This window comes from Lichenostomus cassidix, chromosome 27, assembly GCF_008360975.1.
Source record: "Lichenostomus cassidix isolate B80296 chromosome 27, HeHo_3.0, whole genome shotgun sequence".
In the NCBI taxonomy this organism is placed as follows: Eukaryota; Metazoa; Chordata; class Aves; order Passeriformes; family Meliphagidae; genus Lichenostomus; species Lichenostomus cassidix.
Genome location: NC_139507.1, coordinates 3,369,139 through 3,388,746, shown reverse-complemented (window position 1 = coordinate 3,388,746; position 19,608 = coordinate 3,369,139). Strand labels below are relative to the sequence as shown.

Sequence of the window (19,608 nt, the reverse complement as noted above, 5' to 3'; positions counted from 1 at the left end):
GCACCATGGGTATTCAGCAGTGTTTCGGCACAGAGTGTGGAATTTCTTCCCAGTGGCGCCGCTCTCCCTTCGGTCACCGTGGCGCGGCGGCACTGGACTCTCACACAACGGGCGTGACCTTCTCAAGATGGAGGAGACACCCCCGCTTCCCCATGGCCTTTCGACCTCCTCATCATGGCGCCGCAGCCCCACCGTGCCCCGCCCATATCCTGTTTGGTCGCGCAGGCGCAGAAGGGCCACGACCGCCATTTCGTTCGGCGGGGCTGGGGCCGGGGCCGGGAGCGGCGGGAGGAGCCGCGGGTGAGCGGGGGAGGGCCTGGGGGGACCGGTGGGGCCGGGCTGGGGCTCGCGGGGCTCGGGGGGCCGGGACTGCGGCCGCGGGGCCCCTGTGAGGGGTGCGGGGGCTTGGGGTGGGCGCGTGGGGCCTGCGCGGAGTCCGGGGCCGGCGGGGCGGGGAGAGCGCTGAGGCCTGCGCGGATCTGGGGGCTCTCCGGGGCCGGCTGAGGGTCCTTGAAGCTGTCGGAGGGGTCCTTGGGGCTGGCTGTGGAGTGCCAGGAAGCGGCGGGGCCGGGGAGGCTGGAGCTCCCATACTGACCCACTGGACCCTTCCACCCCGACCCCTTGGACGCCTGTGAGATCTCCCACGTCCCTGACTCCTAGATCTTCTCAGGGACCCTTCCCCAGAACCTCCCCGACCCCCAGCTTGGATGTGCCCACAACCGGTGGGTCTGGGGGCCTGGGACCCCCTCGCCATGGGGACCCCCACTCTGACCCCTAGGTCTCCTCTAGCATCCCTCCCCAGGACCCCCGTTGACCTCCACAGAGACCCCCACACTGTCCTTGATCCCCTCACCCTGTCCCCATACTCGTTTCTGGGATCCCTCCCCAGGACACTCCTGGTACCCCCACCATGGATGTGCCTGGAAATGGCAGGACCAGTGGCCTGGGACCCCCACTGTGACCCCTGTGCCTCCCCTGGGAGCCACACTGACCGCCTGGACTTCACCCCTCCTTGGACCCCCCATCTTTGGGGTGGCTGGAACCAGCAGGGGCAGAGGTCTGAGACCTCCACCCTGACCCCAGGGTGTCCTCTGGGACTGCCCTGAGACCTCCACCCTGACCCCTGGACCACTCCATCCTCACCCCTGGGTCACTTCAGGGACCCCTCCTCTGGACCCCCAGCCTGAGGGTCTCCAGATCTGGCGGGGCTGGGGGCCTGGGACCCCCACTGTGACTCCTGGCACCCCTCTGAGATCCCCATATTGATGTCCTGGACTTCTCCACATCTTCCCAGCCTGGGGGTGCCCAGTAATGGTGGGGCCGGGGGCCTGGGACACCCCACTGGGACCCCTCCCATGGAGACTCTAACCCCAGAGTGTCCCCTGGGATTCCCCTTATGACCCCTGAGACCCTCATCATGACTCCCTCGACCCCTGTCCCCTGACTCTTGGGTCAACCCAGGGTCCCCTCCCCAAGACCCTGAGGGGTGGTCCAGAACTGGCAGGACCAGGGGCCAGGGACCCCCAATGTGACCCCTGTGTCTACCCTGGGACCCCTACTGTGACCCCTGGGACACCTCCACCCTTCCCAGGATCCCTCTGTAACCCCTGGGACCCCCATACTGACTCTCAGGACTCCTCTGGACCCCGACACTGACCCCCTGGACTCCTCCACCCTTTCTAGGAGCCCCCTGGACCCCCACCCTGTGAGTGCCCAGAACCAACATGGGCTGGGGATGCACTGGGGCCTGTCTGGGGAGGGGAGTGACCCTCTTTGGGGTACAGAAGAAGGAGATGGGGGAGCTTCAGGAGCCTATGGTGGTTTAAGAATGACCATGGACACACAGTTCCATGGAATCCTGGAATGATTTGAGTTGGAAATGACTTTAAATCCAACCTTCCACTGAAAGGGGTTGTTCCAAGCCCTGTCCAACGTGGGACACTTCCAGGGATGGGACAGCCACAGCTTTTCTGGACAACACTGGATCTGAGCTGTCCCTTCTTCTCCAGGGAAGCACATCCAGGACTCTCAATCCAATGGCTTCCTGCCCACGGTGCCAAGGGCAGCGTGGATGGGAAGACCAATGGACCGGGAACACGCATCCACTGTGGGATCCACTCTGTTGGGATCGCTGCAGGGATCGCTGCACCCGGAATTCCCAGCTCCGGCTGAAAGGAACCGGGAAGTCCTTGTGTCTCTTGCCACTTCCTCCCTCTGGAATAATTCAGCTGTTCCTGCCCAACCCCTCGTGTGCCACCTCTCCCTTCCCGGCTTCCTTTTGCCTCCTCGGGAAAGGGGGAGCAGCAGGGAAGGCTGTGGGCCTGGCGGGACGGGCTTTTCCTGCTTTTCACTTTGCTGCAGTGGAATTTCAGGACAGGGTTCCTTGCTCCTGATTAAAGGTTTCCTCTGCTGAGTGACCTGAGATGAGCTCGGAGCAAGGGACAGACTGAGTTGGGCGTTCTGTGGTCAGGAATGGGAAAGCCAGGGCAGGGAAAACTGAGGCTGTGGAAGCTGGGAATGGGGAAATTGTGGATGGGCAAATTGAGGCAGTGGAAACTGGGGAGGAGGAAGCTGTGGATAGGGAAATTGAGACTTTGGAAGCTGAGAATGGGGAAACAGTGAATAGGGAAACTGAAGCTGAGCAAACTGTAAATAGGAAGATGGAGGATGTGGAAGCTGTGGATGGATAGGGAAACTGAGACCGACGAAACTGGATAGGAAAACGGAGGATGTGGAAGCTGTGGATGGATGGGGAAACTGAGGCTGTGGAGCTCGTCCCTGAGGAATTAGAAACTCTGGATTAGAATTAGAAACTTAAGGGTTTTTGTTAAAAATGCCTCGTCAGAGCCCACTGGTTGTTAATAATTCACAGGGAGCGTCTGGATCCCGCGGGGCCGGAGCGTGTCTGTCTGTCTGCACGCAGGGATGTGCCGGCTCCGCAGGATGCTCCAAATGGAGCTGGCAGCTCGGCTCGGGAAGCATGCTGATAGGATTTTAAAAGCCTGAATGACCTTAAATCCTGCGATGGCTGTCGCTCAGGATAAATTATTTATGTAGCATCCTCAGCTCTTCGGGAGCGGGCAGGAATGTCAGGCTGCGGAGGACAGGCTCGGAATTTGGGAGGGGGTAACGAGGAACTGCGGGTTTGGATGGGAAGAGAGGGAAGATAAAGGCGCGGGGGCGGGTGTTGGAGAGGTCCAGCCTTGGAAGTCGTTCCCAAACCGGTGCGGCCGCATTTCTGCACCGACATCAGAGGGTGGAAATTCCTCTTGATCTGCAGTTCAAAGCCTCCCTGAGGATGAGGCGCTGCAGCTCCGGCTTGCAAATGTGAAATACAAATCCGCCCGGAGCCCAAATCTCCCTGAAAAGCGAGGAAATAGGCGGCTGAAGGTCACTGCTGCTGCCTGTCCTGCTCCAGCAGCAATCCCCTCGGGATGAGCAGGATGGGGGCTGCTGCTGGGGAGGGCGTTTCAATTCCCTCCACGGCAAACAGGGACTTGAAAAATGCCTGGAAAACGTGGCGTGTCTCCCTGGCCGGGCCGGATCTATCCGAGCCAGCTGTTTTTAGGGGACAAGGGGCAGCTGAATGTCAAGTTCTTGGGATTTAATAATGTTTTGATCCCAAGGGCAACAGGGAAGTGCGGATCCAAAACATTGCCAAGGGGTCTGTGGCCATGGTGGACTCCAGCCTGTGGAACAGCAGCTCTGAAGCAGCTTTCCAGAGGGTCACCTCGATCTCCTGACCTCTCCCCCCTCCCAAGGGACAGCTTTTCACACCGTGTTTTCCTCACGCTTTGCTCAGGGCTTTCCTGAGGTTTGGTTGGGATAGGAAAAGCAAAGGCACTGTGTAAACCTGCCCCTGCTGCCTCAGCCCAGCTTTCATCCGCTGGTGTCTCTGGATTCAGCTCTTCCCAGCCACTTTCCCTGTGAGCACTGGGAGTTGCCATCATGGCATATGGAGCCCTCGGGGGCTCCGATGTGTCTTGGTGAAAGGGTCCTGGTAAGGAAGAACAAAGGAGAAAGAGCATGGAGAAGTCAGAGCGTTGTTCACAGGAATGGCTTCTGCCAGGCATGAAGGGGTGCTGGGAGGAGAACTCCCCCCTTTTTTCTTTTCCTGGAGGATTTAGCTCCTGTCTCCCTAATCTGTATCAGCTGGGTCTGTCTTCTTGCACATGAAAGATCCAGGCTGTATTTCAAAGGCACCGTTCCCACCCGGAGCTCTCAGCTTTTCCCAGCCGTGTGCTGAGTTCGGGGCCTCTTGATTTTGGTTTTTCAATGTGACCTTTGCTGTTAATCCCCAGCCCAAACGGGGCCGTGCGCCGAAACAGAATGACCTGTTTCTCGGGAATTCAGCTCCAGTTTATCCTCAAGCTGCTTTAGCTTAAACTCTTCCCTCCCTTCCTCTGACTCTTCTAGGTCAGAACCTGGATCTGAGCGCAGGTTTTGCTGTAAGGGCACCTTAGAGGGAAGATAGTGACTCGTGGTCTGTTTGTAAAAATACCCCACTTTTCCTAAAGGTCTCTGTGGGATTGTCCCTGTGGTCTGTCCGATGCCTGTCACAGGGTATCAGCAGGTCACACGAAGAGAGCTGGTACGGGTGGCACTGAGTGGTTTCTGCCAGCTGACAAACCCCTGTTTGTCTGTCTGTGAGATGTGTCCCTGTCACAGGGGCCACTGAGGGAAGTGTCACCCTGGGAGTAACCAGCTGGCACGGGAGCAGAGCGGGGACACAATGTGTGACATTCCCGTGGGTCGGGAGCAGAGGTGGTGGCCCTGGCATCACTCCTGTGCTGGCTCAGGGCTGTGACACACGAGCCCGAGTCAGGAGTCTCATTACCTGGCGCGTTCCTTGGCTGGATCCCTGCTAATTCCCTCCGGCAGCTGATCCAGCACGGCCAGGGCTCTGCCCGGAGCCACTCGTGCCGCCCTGGCCCCGCAATCACACTGCGGGTGGGAAGGAGCACAGGGAAAAGTATTCCTGTTCTGACACGTCGCAGACGAACCCATTTGGAGCTGTCTGTGATCCTGCTCCGGTGGGAAAGGCACAGGCTGGATGGGTTTGCTGGGTGCTGTTCCTGACCTGGAGTATCCGGAGGGATCAGTGGATGTCGGCTCTTGGGTGCAAAGCCTCAAGCTTGGGCTGGGGTGAAGGAGCACCGCTTTTGTTAGGGTCAGGCACTGGGGAACTGGGAGTCTCGGCTGACTTGGAAAATGCCAAAAGATAGAGGGAGGAATGTCTTCCCGACAAGGCTGCAGCTGAGAAGTTCTCACAGGGTAGACGAGCTGATTTTAATTAAAAGGCAGTTTAGGTATTTATTTATTTATTTATTTCCCTGAACCCCAGAGCCAGTGGTTTGCCTGAGGGCAGGGGAGCCACTGGCGTGGCAGCCGTGCTGCTGCTACATGCTTCCTGTTCTCACATGTCGGGAATGTCTAACAGAGGATGGACCTGTGTCCTGTGGGATTAGGAAGTTGTAGTTTATCTAGCAGGAGATGAGTGTGAGAAGGGATCTGGTTGTTAAAACTTGGTACAAACCTGAGTCATAAAGGAACTTTCCCTGCGGTGGGGGCTGTTCCCATGCCCTCTGTCACCTGCCCTGGAGGTCAGGGCTCAGAAATCGGAAGTTTCAGGTGTGAAACTGCCCTGTCCTTACCTCCTGGTAAGGTGGTTCCCGTTAATGACTATGGAATAGGTTTTCCTGGGGGAAAGACATCTGTGGCCCAAAGAGGGACATTTGACCCCTGCCTCAGGGTCTGCCCTGAGCACCTGGGAGTCTCCATGTGGTGAGCAAGGCCTCCAGTCATCACATTCCTATTTCCTGAGCCGGTGCTACCGAACGGCCCTACCTGAGTGCTGCTGTCAGCACAGCACGAGGGACTGTGACCTCCCAGTGATTCAGGCTCCTCTTCCTGTCCCTGCTTCCTCTGTGCTCCGTCTCTGGTGCTGACCGGAGCTGCTGGGCCCTGCGGAGCCCCGGGAGCTGTTCCAGGTGTGCCGTGGTGCCAGACAGGTTCGTTCTGGGCATGTAATGAGTTGGGTTGGAACGTTTTCAGATCCATGCTGGGAAAGCTGGTTTCCCTGATTGCTTGGACAGCTTTGAGGGGGCTTTGGGGTACAGAGAGCCTTCAGTGTTGCGGAGTTATTGATGTAGGAGGCAAGAGGCTGGGAAATTCGGCGACTGGAGCCACAGGACAGTCCCGTGCTGCTCCGGCTGCTGTGGAGTCAGAGCCATCTGGCAGGTTTGTCCCGGCCATGGCCATGGGGCTGTGTGCCAGCGCTGGCCATGCCTCTGGCGGGCTACTGTCACACTCTCAAGCGAGCAGCCTCCGGCTTCAGCTGGAGGAGCTGCATGGATGGTGCAGGATCAGCTTGGCTAGGTTTCCTCTGCCGAGTGAGGTGGTTGTGTGAGACACGTCCTGGGTTTTGGCTGCAGGCGCTGTGGGGCCCTGGGGGTTTGGAGTGGGGATGTGCTGGCTCCCACCTCTGGGACCTGCTGCTTCAGGGTGTTGGGAGAACCTGGGAGAGCTGCTCCAGCTGCTGCTCTGCACAAGCTCTGGGCACAGGGCACCAGCAGAGTACCCCGGGGCTGTGTTTCACCGCCGGCTCTCCCTGCGTTCCCTGACCGCTTCCTCCCTTCCCGCAGGCATGAGTGCCCAGGCCTGCCCCCAGCACTGAGCAGCCGGAGCCGCCAGGATGCCGATCCCTCCTCCCCCACCGCCGCCCCCCGGCCCCCCGCCACCCCCCACCCTCAGTCAGGTAGGGGTCACCTCGCTGGGCAGGGAGGTGGCCTGTCCCCACGTGGGGCCACTTGCCAGAGGAATTGCCTCTGGAGAAGGCCGGCTGTGGCAGGGGTGGGGTGCTCCGGGGGGTGGGAATGTGGAGTTGGGCTGTGCCTGTGCTGGGGGGTCCTGGGGAGGTGCTGAGCTGCTGCTCCTCTCCAGGCGAACACAGAACCCCCGAAGCTGAGCCGAGAGGAGCAGCGGGGCCGCGGAGCCCTCCTGCAGGACATCTGTAAAGGGACCAAGCTCAGGAAAGTGACCCAAATCAATGACCGGAGTGCACCCATCTTGGAGAGTGAGTCCCTGGGAGGCTCCCGGCCCATGCCGGCTGCTGCCATGCCCTTCAGGGCGCTCGCCCATCTGGTTCCCAGCAGCTCCTCATTGGAGGAGCGGATAATTCCAGGCTTAACCTCTTTGCCTCCCTCCTTCCAGAGCCCAAGGGCAGTGGCGGCGGCAGCTACAGCTCCGGCTCAGCCGCCATCCAGCCCAAGGGCGGCCTCTTCCAAGGTGGCGTTCCCAAGCTCAGACCTGTGGGAGCCAAGGACAGCTCAGGTAATGGCCACGGGCCCATGGTCTGCGTGAGGGTTCCTGGGGAGGGCCCTGAGCAGGAGGGGGTTGAGGATCTCACTGTGTTTCCCTGGGGGTTTCAGCTGTTCAGAGGCAGGACCTCAAATCACACCCCACACATGGCACAAGCTGGCTGTGTGCTCCCCATGCCTCGGTGTCCCATAAACAGACCTCTTGGAGGGTGTGCAGGAGTTCCGTGTGTTGCTGAGCTCTGTGTTCTCTGTGGTGGCCACAGAGTAGAGCAGTGAGAGAGGAGAGCCATGTGTGGCTGTGTTCGGTGCCAGCTCCCTGCCTGTGCCAGACAGCCATCCCTGTGGCCTGGCCCTCCTCAGCCATGGCTCTGGGCAGGGACAGGGCACTGCTCCCGTGCCGTGCCCAACCCCTCACTGTGCTCTCCTTCCTCGCAGACAGCTCCACTAAGCAAACACTACAAGTCCCTGGCTCCCGAGCAGCCGCCCCCCGGCCCCCCGTGCCAGCCAGCAACAGCCGCCCTCAGGACGATGCCGACAGCAGCCGGGGGTCCCCACCGGAACTGCCGCGCACGCAGAGACCCTCCCTGCCTGACCTGTCCCGGCCCGGCACCGCCAGCGGCACCGGCATGAAGCACAGCTCCTCGGCCCCGCCGCCCCCACCGCCAGGACGCCGCGCCGCCGCCCCCCCGGCCCCTCCTCCAGCGCACGCCAAGGCCTCACCCTACAACCGGGAGAAGCCGCTGCCGCCCACCCCGGGACAGCGCCTGCCCAGCAGCAGGGACGGACCCCCAGCCCCGCCGCCCATCAAACCCCCTCCCTCCCCAGTCAGTCTCCGGTCAGGGGCTCAGGGCCAGTCTCTCGCTCCCCCACCTCCCCCTTACCGGCAACCCCCCGGTGTCCCCAACGGCCCTTCCAGCCCCAGCAGTGAGTTGGCCCCGGAGCTGCCACAGAGACACAACTCGTTGCACAGGAAGGCGCCAGGCCCGTTGCGGGGTCTTGCACCGCCACCGCCCACTGCTGCCTCCCCATCCCTGCAGAGCAGCCGCCCCCCGCCGCCAGCCAGAGACCCCCCAAGCCGTGGAGCAGGTAAGAGCCATTTGCTCTGTGGTGCCTGGGGGCAGCTGGGGTGATCAGGAGTTGGTGGAAGGTGATGGGCAAGAGTTGGCTTTGGGGCACAGTGAGGGTTCTGCATGTGGCGTAGGGGCTGAGCTGGGGCAGTAGTTGCAGTGCTGTGTTTTAATGCATGTCCCTGGTCATGTCCCATGTCCATCGAGCTCCTTCCTGGCCTGGTGTTGGCGGTGGGTTGTGGCTGGGCAGTTTTTACCTGTGCTCTCCTGGGGCGGGAGGTGAGAACATGGCAAAGCAGAGCCATGTGCGCTGTGGCTGCTCCCCTGAGCCTCCTAAATATCACTGGGAGGGTGCAAACAGCCATGGCAGAGCAGGGAGAAGCCTTTCCCTGGGTGGTGCAGCCCTCGGGAGCGTGTCCCTGCAGCTGGGACTGGTGTTGGCTGCGTCCCGGTGCCCCCCCGTGCTCCTGGGCTCCGTGTCCAGACCGCAGCTCCTGCCTGGGCCCCTGCCAAGCCGCTCCGTCCTTCTGGCCCTGCCAGAATCCCTCCTCAGAGCTACGGCTGGGGATCTGCGCTGTCAGCCTGGGTGTAATTAGGCTAATGAGGAGCATGAACTGCCACCGAGCCTCTGCGGGAGGCTGGATAGGAGCGAGAGGTGGGTCAGAGGGGCCGTGGGTCCTGTCACCGCCTCGGTGGCACTGCGGATGTGGCTTCCAGTCCTCGCAGGCAGCATCTTGGCTCCATGTGGAGCCGCTACCCTCAGACTCGGGGATGTGCAGGATCATGGTTGCTCCTGGGATCCCCTCTGATGTGTAGGGACCTGTGCCCAGTGTGGGCTGGGAGCATGTGGGGCTGGAGCAGCCCCTGGGGAGGGCTGTGAGCCTGAGGACAGCAGGGCTGGCTGGTCCCTGCACTGCAGCTGGTGGAGGGATGAGGAATGCAGATGTCAGGAGTGAGCAGGAAACCTCTGGGCACGCATAGGAGCATCCCTGGGCTGCGGTCTGGCACAGCAGCTGGCCTGGAACGCTCCAGGGGATGTCCCTGGGTTTGCCCCGGGAATGCCATGCGGCGCTGACCCTGGTGTCCCTGCAGCCCCACCGCCCCCGCCGCCGATGCTGCGGAACGGAGGGCGCGATGCCCCCCCGCCCCCGCCTCCCTACAGACTGCACGGCCCCGCCGAGCCCTCCAGCCGGGGGAAGCCCCCGCCACCTCCCACCCGGACCCCGGCCGGGCCGCCGCCGCCACCGCCACCCGTGCGGAACGGGCACCGGGACTCCATCTCCACCGTCAGAGCATTCCTGGGTGAGTGGGACCCCCGCATGGATCCTCCTCGGAGCCAAGCCCTGTGGCTTTGGCCAGGCTCCCCCAGAGCCCCCATCCCTCTCTCAACCTGCCCCTTTTCCCATTTCTTTACAGATGACTTTGAATCCAAATACTCCTTTCATCCTGTCGAAGACTTCCCAGCCCCAGAGGAATATAAATACTTCCAGAGAATCTACCCCAGCAAAACAAACAGAGGTGAGGAGGAGGAAGGGGTGTCCCAAAGTCTTTGTCCCCTCCTGTGCCCTTGGGGCTGGCACTATCCCTTTTGTCCCTGCACAGGGTGGGTGGTGCGGCAGCCTTGCTCTGGGTCCTGCCTGTGTTCCTGGGGGTGCTGAGCCGTATTCCCAGGGGTACTGAGCCCTGAAAGGAGCTCTCTGTGCTGCGGGGCAGCCAGAAATTCGGGCTGTGTGGATGCCCTATCCCACCTGCTCCCGGTTTGCCTGCTGGGAAATGCCGCAGGGCTCATTCCTGGCTGTGCTAAGCACCTTTGGTGCCAGAGGGGATCCTAAAGGACCCCATGGCTGAGGCTGGGCAGTGGCATGGGGGTGCAGACCCCCATATATCCCAGGATGAGCCCTGAGCACCGGCACTCAGACCCAGTAGATTTCAAAGTGCCCTTGGTGCCGCGCGTCAGCGCTGCGGATCCCGGCGGAGACTCCGGGGAGAATGGGATGCTCGTTTATTTTTAGAGCCATGAATGTTTAATGCGGGTTTGAAAAGCCCCGAGCTCGGTGCGGCTGCAGCGGCTGCTGCCAGGCGCAAATCCCAGGCTCCAGATCTCCGCGGGGAGGTCGGGGGGGGGGGGCCAGCAGCTGGCGCGGGGGTGTGGAGGAGGGAAAGCAGACGTGCTGGATCCGGCTCTGCGGAGCTCCCTCTTCCAACAGGCTTCCTTGTCTTCCAGCTACGCGTGGGGCTCCCCCTCTGCCCCCGATCCCCAGGTGAAACCGGGCTGTGCAGGTGGATTGTTCCAGAGCAGAGACATGGACCTCCTTCCCCTTCCTCAGCCGGACCCCCTCAGCTCCCAGACCCCCGGATCCTGCATGACACACTCCCAGCCTCTCCAGTTTTCCCAGGACGAGTGGATCCCTGCAGCCCAGTGCCCTCCGCCAGCCCCACCTCATCTATGCACCCCCCAGGACTCGGTGACCTCGTGGCAAGCCTGGATGGGTCCATCTCTCATTCCTCCTCATGTATCCTGGGTTGGGATCCACCTGGGAGCTGGGCACAGGACTCGGGGCCGAGCTGTGTGCCAGCTGTTGGGACCAGGGGGGCTCATGGAGAGGGGCTGGGATCGGGATGGACATGCTGCAAGACCCCTGGAGCGAGGGGAAGCAGGGACAGGCTGGCAGAGCCTTGTTATCCTGGGAAAGGCTCATTATCCCGGTGGAACCTTGTTATCCTGGGAGAGTCTCATGATCCTGGCAGAACCTCGTTATCCTGGCACAGCCCATTGCTTTTTTGCACAGGAGCCGGTGGAGGCAGGGGGGGAATGTGAGTGGGACCATCTGGGGAGACCCCAACAGTGCCGGGCTGGTGGGGACCCCCTTTCTCTGACCACATGGAGGGGCACCCCCATGTGCTCCCCTCAAAACTGCTGCTCCCCTGGCACTCCCCCCCAGGGTTCCCCTGGCTCTCACCGCTGACCCCCCCAAACTTGAGCATTTTAACATGAAAACACTAATTACTTGGGGGGGGCCGTTCGTGCTGGGTCTGGCGCATTGAGGGGTGTGGGGATGGCCCTGGGGCCACGCCGGGGGAGCCGGTGATGTTTTGCCTTACACTCCCTGTCCGACGGGTGGTCCCGGCCGGACTCTCCGTGTTCCCGCGGGGGGGGGTCACACTAATGTAGTTACTGATCTCTTTGTACCTGTAAAGCGCCGTAGCAAGAAGGGGAGGGGGTGCAGGGGGGCTGCACCCCCCCAGACGGATTTGGGGCTCGTTCAGGGGATTTTTTCTATGATGATGGATCTTTCCCTGTTGAAGCTGGAGTGAGGTGGGTAAGGGGTGAGGGGGGTGGTTTCTCTGGAGGATGAGCCCCCCCAGCGCTGCCGTTTGGGTTAAATAAAGGTTCAACACGGTTCTGCCCCTCCCAGAGTGAGGGGCCCTTTTAAAAGGGAACAAAGGAACTTGGAGGAGCTGAAAATTGCATTTAAATAAAAGTAATAAAGTGATAAATGATGTCAAGGACACTGTCTAAGAGGGGGATCCCCAGGAACCCCTTTTCTTTCTTGGGGGATGATGCCTCAAGGGCTGCGGGCAGGGCACTCTGCCTGCAGGCAGGCTGGTACTGGCAGGCAGGAGTGGAGGGTACTGGGAACCCAGAGAGGCAGTAGGAAGGCAGGATGGGAATTGCTGGTGCCACTGGGACTATGGGGAAGGAGGATTGTGGGTACTGGGAGCAGCCGGAGGGGGAATTGTGGGGTGGGGGCACTGGGAGCATGGGGGAAGCATGGCGGGGAATACTGGGAGGCAGGGTGGGAAGTACTGAGAGCACGGAGCGAGAAGACTGGGCGGCAGTAGAAAGGCAGTATAGGAGGTGCTGGTGGCACTGGGAGCACTGGGAATGCAGGATTGGGGGGTGCGGGCCGTGGGAGCACCGGGGGTACTGGGAGAGCTGGCTACCCGCCGGCAGACTACAGCTCCCAGCATGCCCCGCGCACCGCGCTCGGCGCCGTCGACCGTGTCTCGGGTGCGCTCGCTGATTGGCTGCTCTGTTGCGACCCTTCCTCCGACCGCGGCGATTGGCGGCGGAGGCGGCAGCGCAGCCAATGGGGCGAAAGGGGCGGGGCCAGCTCGGCCTGGTGGCGGGAAGTGCTGAGCCGGGGCTGATTTGGCGCGAGAAGGTCGGTGGTGGCAGAGGTGGGACTCGGGTCCGACCCGGGTGGGCTTAGGGGGCACGGGGAAGGAGATGGGGGGCAGCGTGGTGGGGGCTGGGATTGGGGGGGCAAGGGGTGGCCGGGACCCGTGGGGCTGGGGCTCTCCCTTACCTGGCCGGGGTCCTGCCCTCTGACCGCTGTCCGCCTTCACCCTCAGCTTCCGCCATGGCCAGCAACAGCCCGCAGAGCCAGCCCACCATCGGCTTCCCCCGCACGAGGAGCGCCCGCCGCCTGGCCGCCCCCTCGGCCAAGAGTGACCCCGACGCCCTGGCCCTGCGCATCTCGCCGCACCCCAAAGCCTCGGGCCCCACCGACCCCGGCCAGGCCAACCCGGGCATACGCTCAGGCCGGGCTGCAGCGCAGCCTCTGAGCCCCAAAGTGCAACCTCTGAGCCCCCGCAAGCGCCTGGGTGAGTCCCCCCGCTGCCCCCTCCCCTGGGATCCCCCGGGAATGGTGGGGGGCGCATCCCCCCTCTCACCCCGTAGGGCTGGGGCAGGCAGATGGGTCTAGCCCCCCTCCGGCTCTGGCCCAGCTGCGTTTGCGGTTTCACCCCCGTTTCGGGAGGAAGAGCTGCTCTCGTGGGGTTTTTGCGGGGGGGCGCTGAAGCGTGAAGTCCCCCAGGCAGAGTGGCCCCGTGTCACCACCAGCCTGTTGCCCCTGCAGGTGATGACAACCTGTGCAATGTCCCACATGCCTTACCCGGCTCCCCGGCCAAGCGCAGCAAGGAGAACCGGGGCCGTCGCCTGCTCTTCGGGGACCCCTCCACCTCCCCCGAGCAGCCCAAGAGCCCGGGGCTGTCCCCGCGGAGTGGGGGGCCAGAGACCCCTCGGAGCTCGGGGCAGCACCCACGTACCCGGCTGTTCAGGCAGGAAGGTGAGTGTGGGCATGGCTGGGTATGGGGTTATGGATGGGATGGGGATGTGGGGATGGGATAGGGTTAGGGGTATGGATAGGGATGGTGATAGGGGTAGAGTTGAGGGTGGAGCAAAGGATAGGGTTGGAGATGAGGTTCCCTGAGCCCTCTTGCTCCCCATGCAGGTACCTGTTACCAGCAGGCCAAGCAGGTGCTGCACGCAGCCGTGCCTGACCGGCTCCAGGGCAGGGAGCGAGAGACTGGGATCCTCCGGCAGTTCCTGCGGGAGCACGTCCTGGGGCGCCGTCCCGGCAGCCTCTACGTATCCGGAGCCCCTGGAACAGGGAAAACAGCCTGTCTGAGCCGTGTTCTGCTCGACTGCAAGGTGTGTGGCATGGCCATGGCCATGGGGTTGCAGCTGGGGCCTGGGGGCAGTGGATGGGGGCCAGTGTAACATTCCCATTCCTGGCAGGATGAGCTGGCTGGGAGCAGGACTGTGGTGCTGAACTGCATGGCACTGGGCAGCCCCCAGGGTGTCTTCCCTGCCCTGGCACAGCACCTGGGACTGCCCGCAGCCACTGGCCGGGAGCGTGTCCGGAGCCTGGAGAAGCATCTGACTGCCCAGGGGCCCATGGTGTAAGTTCCGTGTCTCTGGTGGGTGGTGTGGGATCCCCCTGGATGCCAGGAGGGGCAGCCTGGCAGCAGCTCTGCTCTCCCTGCTTGGGGTGCTGTGAGGGGACAGAGTAGGGGCTGATCTGTGTTCTCCTGCAGCCTCCTGGTGCTGGATGAGCTGGACCAGCTGGAGAGCAAAGGCCAGGACGTGCTCTACACCCTCTTTGAGTGGCCCCGGCTGCCCAGCTCCAGGCTTGTCCTTGTAGGTGAGTGTGCAGAGCATGGCATTGCTGCCCTGGGCACCCTCCCTCTTTTGGGGGGTTTATGGGGGCTTGGCTTTGCAGCCCCCTCCTGCTCCCTCCTTGGAGAGCAGCCCTCATCCTCCTCTGCTCACCCCACAGGGTTGGCCAATGCTCTGGACCTGACAGACCGGAGCCTGGCCAGGCTGGCAGCCCACCCGGCCGGCAGCCCCCAGCTGCTGCACTTCCCACCCTACACCAAGGAGCAGCTCACCCGCATCCTGCAGGAGCGGCTGGGGCAGGTATGGACACAGGGAGGACCGGGGGGGGGGACATGGGGTCCTCTGCCCACACGGGTGGCAGCACTGATGGCCCTGGTGCTTCACAGGTGGCCGGTGACCCTGTCCTGGACTCTGCTGCGCTTCAATTCTGTGCCCGCAAGGTCTCCGCAGTCTCCGGTGATGCTCGCAAGGCCCTGGATATCTGTAGGTCAGTGTGTGCCCCAAAACCCAGTGGTGCTAGGGCCAGATTGGTCCCTGTGAGTCCCCGTGGCTTCCCTGCACCAGGGTGCTCGTGCCAGGGGTGCCTCCTCTGCCTGGAGCTCAGGGCTGTCCCTCCCCAGGCGTGCCGTGGAGGTGGTGGAGCTGGAGGTGCGAGGCCAGACCCTGCTCAAGCCGCTGCCTGGGGGTGAGTCACTGCTGCCAGAGGCAAGACCTGGGGGGTGCTCCTTCAGGGTTGCTTCAGTGGGAGTCTGTGTTCCTTCTTCTCTAGTATCACCTCCCCTTTCTCACTTTCCTGGGATTCCCTCTCTGTCCCACAGGTGACTCTCCAGTGTCCCCTGTCCCCAAACGCGTGGGGCTCCTGCACATCTCCCGGGTACTCTCGGAGGTGTTCGGGGACCGGCTGGCAGGGGGGTCCCGGGGGGCCCAGGACACCTTCCCACTGCAGCAGAAGATGCTGCTCTGCTCCTTGCTCCTGCTTGCCCGGCACTCGCACGCCCGTGAGGTGACCCTGGGGAAGGTGAGTGGCAGTGGGACTCTGTCAGGGGCTGGCCCTGGGCAGCGGGTATGTGTCCCTGGGGTGTCCCTTGGGTGCTTTGCTGTGATGTAACCCCTCCTGCCCTCCCCAGCTCCACGATACCTACAGCCAGGTGTGCCGGCGGCAGCAGCTCCCCGCCGTCGACCAGGCTGAGTGTCTGTCCCTTGTCACCCTCCTGGAGTCCCGCGGTGTCCTCGAGCTCAAGAAGGCCAAGGAGGCCCGGCTGGCCAAGGTATCGTGGGGTTGCAAGGCAGTGTCTGGTGACAGTGGGCTCTGGTGGTGGGACTGGGGCAGGATCTGGCAGCATGGTGATGAGCATCCCTGTTCTCCCACCCAGGTTTCCCTGACACTGGAGGAGGCAGCACTGGAGCACAGGCTGCAGGACACGGCGCTGGTGGGCAGCATTCTGGCCCAGGGGCTGCAGTAGCCCCTCAGCAGCCCCCTCCCCATGGCCCCAAGGGGGATTTCGCTGCTGTAGCAAGAGCAGACAAATGGCTCTCAAGGTTTTGGACATCTGTCAAGTTCTGCCCTGGGGCTGTCAAGTCTGGGGTGTTTTTATTAATATTTTTAATATAATAATATTATTAATGTTATATTATGATTTCTCTGTGGCGGGAGCTGAGGCAGGATGCTGGGACACCCCCCAGCCCCTCTGCAGCTCCCCCAGCACCTTTGCAGGGAGTGGTGGGTGCTCCTGACTCCCCTTGCACCCCAGTGTGTAATCCTGAGTTTCAGTGTTGCTGCTGCCATGCATCATGGACCATGTTTGCTCCCAACTCTTTCAGAGCCTTCCAGGACCCTCCAGAATGTTCTGTACCACTCTGGCTACAGGGAGAATCTTCCCAGTGCCAGCCCTGCTCTGGGTCCCAGTGCAGGCAGTGGCAGAGGGGGTGCAGAGACCCCTGGGGGTGGGGGGACAACGGAGACCCTTTTATCTCCTGCCTTTATTAAAGTCATTCTCGTTCAGCTCTGGCTTGTGACCTCCCTGTTTCACCTCTGTTCCCCCAGTCCCTGCCTGCCCCAGGGCTGTGGGGACCTGGCCCTGTCTTCCCCAGCCCCTCTCCTGGACTCCAACCCCTCTCCTGAGCTCCAGCCCGCCCCCCTCCAGCTCCTGGCCACAGCTCCTCCGTTTCTGTTAAATAATGGACGCTTTGACCTAATTTTGCAGCTTCCTCATTGCGGGGGGGTGTTGGGGGCTCCAAATGAGGGGGGGGAGTGGGAGGGGATGAGGCTCTGCTTTTGCCCCATGTCCCTCCATCACACCCTACCTCTGTCCATCCCACCCTGTCCCCCAGGACCCCTGACTGACCCTCAGCAGCTCCTGGCCAGGGATGGGGTATTGGTGGCAGGGGAGGATGTGGTACTAGAGTCCCTGGTGTGCTTCAGTTTCCCTGTGGCCCCTGAGGGTGGCCCTGCTCTGTCCTAGCTTCCACCCTGGCTCTGCCCCTCAGCTCTGTGGCCTGTGGGATCCCCGCAGGGCACAGGACATGGGGACATTGGCACCGGCTGCCCAGGACAAGGACACAGACAAAGGGGAGCTTGGGGAGACTCCGGCGTGCCACCACGAACTGGGCAACCCCCTCTCCCCACTGCTGCAGGGCCAGGGGACACCTTCGGGACATGTCAGTCCCTGTTGGCTGTGGGGAAACCGAGGCAGGAATGGCACGGGGGAATCTGGGAGCCCCGAGGGCCCCGAGCAGGCTCAGCCCTCGCTGCCGGCGCTATTTATAGCCAGCACTGCCATGTGTCGGACGTGTGCGGCGGCACGGGCGGGCGCCGGGGTCAGCCCAGGCTGTGCCCGCTCTGGGCTGTGTCCCTGTGCCCTCATCATGTCAGGGGCCCGGGGGGACCCTGTCCCTGCCCCTCCCCACACCATGGGGCTCAGCGGGCACTGTGACCCTGCCACTTGTCACCCAGCCCTGGGGCTGAGTGGGTACCAGCATTGTCCTGCCCGTGGGCAGAGCTGGGCTGAGCATGGGCTGCCCGGGGGTCCCCAGCTCCCCACGGACCATGGCAGCCACGTCCAGACCCAGGGAGTGATGCAGCCCCACGGACAGGGACATGGCACACGGTGACACAGTGACAGTGTCAGGAAGGAAGCGCCTGGCAGCCTGTGGGGCCGCAGTGACGTGGTGGTGATGCAGGCAGGCATCCTGCTCTCTCTGTCCCCCCAGCTGCTCCATCCCTAGCCACCTGTGTCACCCCACGGTAATGAGTGATGTAATGGTGGCACAGGCAGGTGCAGGCAGGGTGTGGGGACATCCCCACATCTGGGCCAGACTTGCCATGGGGTGAGACTGGAGGGCACTGTCCTGGCACTCTCCCTGGGATGTCCTGGCTGTGTGGGTGGGGATGGGGACAGCAGAGCTGTGTGGGGGATGCGGCCCCCCTGGCCATGCCAGTGCCAGCCCCAGCTCCACTCTGCCGCAGTGGATGAAAAATCGATGGCGCAGCTGGATCCAGGCGCGTGGGTGCTGGAGCTCCCTCCGGAGCCGTTCGTCACCACGGCCTGGCAGTGCTGCGGTTGGGGCAGCGTGGTGAGGGGACACCCCGGCACACCCAGCAGTGGTGTGGGGAGACCGAGGGGCCACTGGGGTCCTGTTCCCCCACTCCACCACACGCGTGCCCGTGTCCCCTGTCCCCGCACACACGTGCCATGCCCACGGGGCCGGGCAGCGCCCAGCTGTGCCGCGGGCAGCCCCACGCGCGTGTCCGGCCGCGCGCCCGCCCGAGTGCGCGGCGGGGGCTCGGTGTCCCCTCGGCGGTGTCCCCAGTGCCCCGGCTGCCTCGCTGTCCTCCCTTGCACTCTCCTTACATAAGCAGCCACGTGGCGGGCACGGCCGCCTCCCGCCGCGCCGTCACCGCCGGCACCCAGATTCCATCTGACAGCCCCTTTCCGCTCGGCTGCTCCCGCCTGGCACCGGGGCCGGGGGTGCGGGGCAGGACCCCACACGACCCCGCCGCGCCCGCGCCGGGCGACGTCTGTGGGGCCTCAGCGGGATGGGGACACCGCCACCCTGTCCCCGCGGCACCTCCTGCCGCGCCCTGGCACCCGCTGCCGTCCTGCCCGCCCCGCTGCCCAGCCTCGGTGCCGCGACGCCGCGGGACGGGACGGGGCTGGGCGCCGCGGCCGGGCGGCTGGTGACGGGCTCGGCTCCGTGGTGCTGTGCTCAGGGGTCCCCGGTGCCCGGTGGCTGTCCCGGTGAGAGCGGAGGGGGGTCGGACTGGCCGCCATGCACATCTGGGAGTGATTTGGCACATTCCACTGGGCTGAGCACATGCCGGCGCCTGGGCCTCGCCGCCGCGGCCCCGGTGTGCAGGGAGGAGGCCAGCGGCTGCTGCGGGCCGGGGGTGCCCTGGTCTAGCTGCCCACGACTGGCCAGAGTGTCCCACCTCACTCTGGTGAGCACACGAGGGAAACTGAGGCACGGGAATGTGCTGAGTGGCCTGGTGGGCACCGCCCTCCTCTGTGGGCACTGTGGGATCCCAGCAGGCACCCGGGGGTCCTGGACAGTTGAGGGCCAGTGTGACTCCCCCTGGGCATGTGCTGAGGCTGCCCACACTCCTCACGTGTGTCTGCCCAAGGATGCTCCAGCCCCACGGCCCTCCCAGCCCTCGTGCTGCAGGGTCCGGGCTGTGCTGATGGGTTTAGTGCCCTGGGTGCCTCTTCTGGCCTCCCAGAAGTGTGGCTGGGTAGCTTGTGCCCATGTCTGTGTCTCCATCGCCATCGCCATCCTGGGATCACCATCTCTTTGGGGACAGACAGACTAGGGAATCCCCCCGGGCAGAGGCACTCTATAGTCCCAGGGTGACATGGGTGCCCCCAACCCTGCCCCTCTGAGCCTGGGGGGGCAGCTCAGGGACTCCCCGTCCCTCTCCCCTCTTCCCTGCAGCGTGCTCCCATCTCTTCCCTGCAACCCTGGAGCATCCACCCTCACGTGGGTGCCCCGATCCTCCACCCGGGGGGCATCCAGAGGTAGACAAGAGAGAAGTGGGCTGGGGGGGGGTTGGAGCACCTCCTCCTGTAAGCGTGGGGGAAGAGAGGGAAGAGGGGCACCAAGGTTGCGGTGCGCGGTCCCTTTAAGAGCCCCCCCTCCCCGGCGCGGCGCGCGCACCCACTTTCTCCCCTTCCGCTTTCTGGAGACTTCAAAGAGTTACAATGCAGGGATGGCTCCGCCCCCTTCCCGCCCCCGCCCGCTCCCCATTGGCCAGCGGGGCGGGTCAGGGCGTGGTCACCGGGAGGGGCGTGGTCTACTCTCTCTCCCCCCCGCCCTCCGCCGC

General features: G+C 63.3%; 2 protein-coding genes across 3 annotated transcripts; both read left to right on the top strand.

Annotated features, from left to right (window-relative positions):
• The first annotated feature begins 159 nt into the window (after window positions 1-159).
• WIPF2 (WAS/WASL interacting protein family member 2) lies at window positions 160-11,893 on the top strand. 2 transcript variants are annotated; one of them, XM_085040034.1, is made up of 8 exons: window positions 187-300; window positions 6,645-6,757; window positions 6,943-7,075; window positions 7,213-7,332; window positions 7,755-8,405; window positions 9,479-9,688; window positions 9,803-9,904; window positions 10,611-11,893. In XM_085040034.1, the coding sequence occupies exons 2-8, from the start codon at window positions 6,695-6,697 to the stop codon at window positions 10,649-10,651; spliced, it is 1,320 nt and encodes a 439-aa protein (XP_084896160.1). In that variant the 5' UTR covers window positions 187-300; window positions 6,645-6,694; the 3' UTR covers window positions 10,652-11,893. The 2 variants fall into 2 exon arrangements, with proteins under 2 accessions (XP_084896159.1, XP_084896160.1); XM_085040033.1 differs by lacking the exon at window positions 6,645-6,757 and having other exon boundaries at window positions 160-300.
• Window positions 11,894-12,460: 567 nt separating this feature from the next.
• On the top strand, window positions 12,461-16,296 carry CDC6 (cell division cycle 6). Its single transcript, XM_085040032.1, has 12 exons — window positions 12,461-12,552; window positions 12,743-12,994; window positions 13,249-13,458; window positions 13,624-13,823; window positions 13,911-14,074; window positions 14,210-14,316; window positions 14,452-14,591; window positions 14,678-14,778; window positions 14,912-14,976; window positions 15,110-15,309; window positions 15,419-15,559; window positions 15,665-16,296. Exons 2-12 carry the CDS (start codon window positions 12,751-12,753, stop codon window positions 15,752-15,754), a joined length of 1,662 nt encoding a protein of 553 aa, XP_084896158.1. The 5' UTR covers window positions 12,461-12,552; window positions 12,743-12,750; the 3' UTR covers window positions 15,755-16,296.
• The last annotated feature ends 3,312 nt before the right edge of the window (window positions 16,297-19,608 follow it).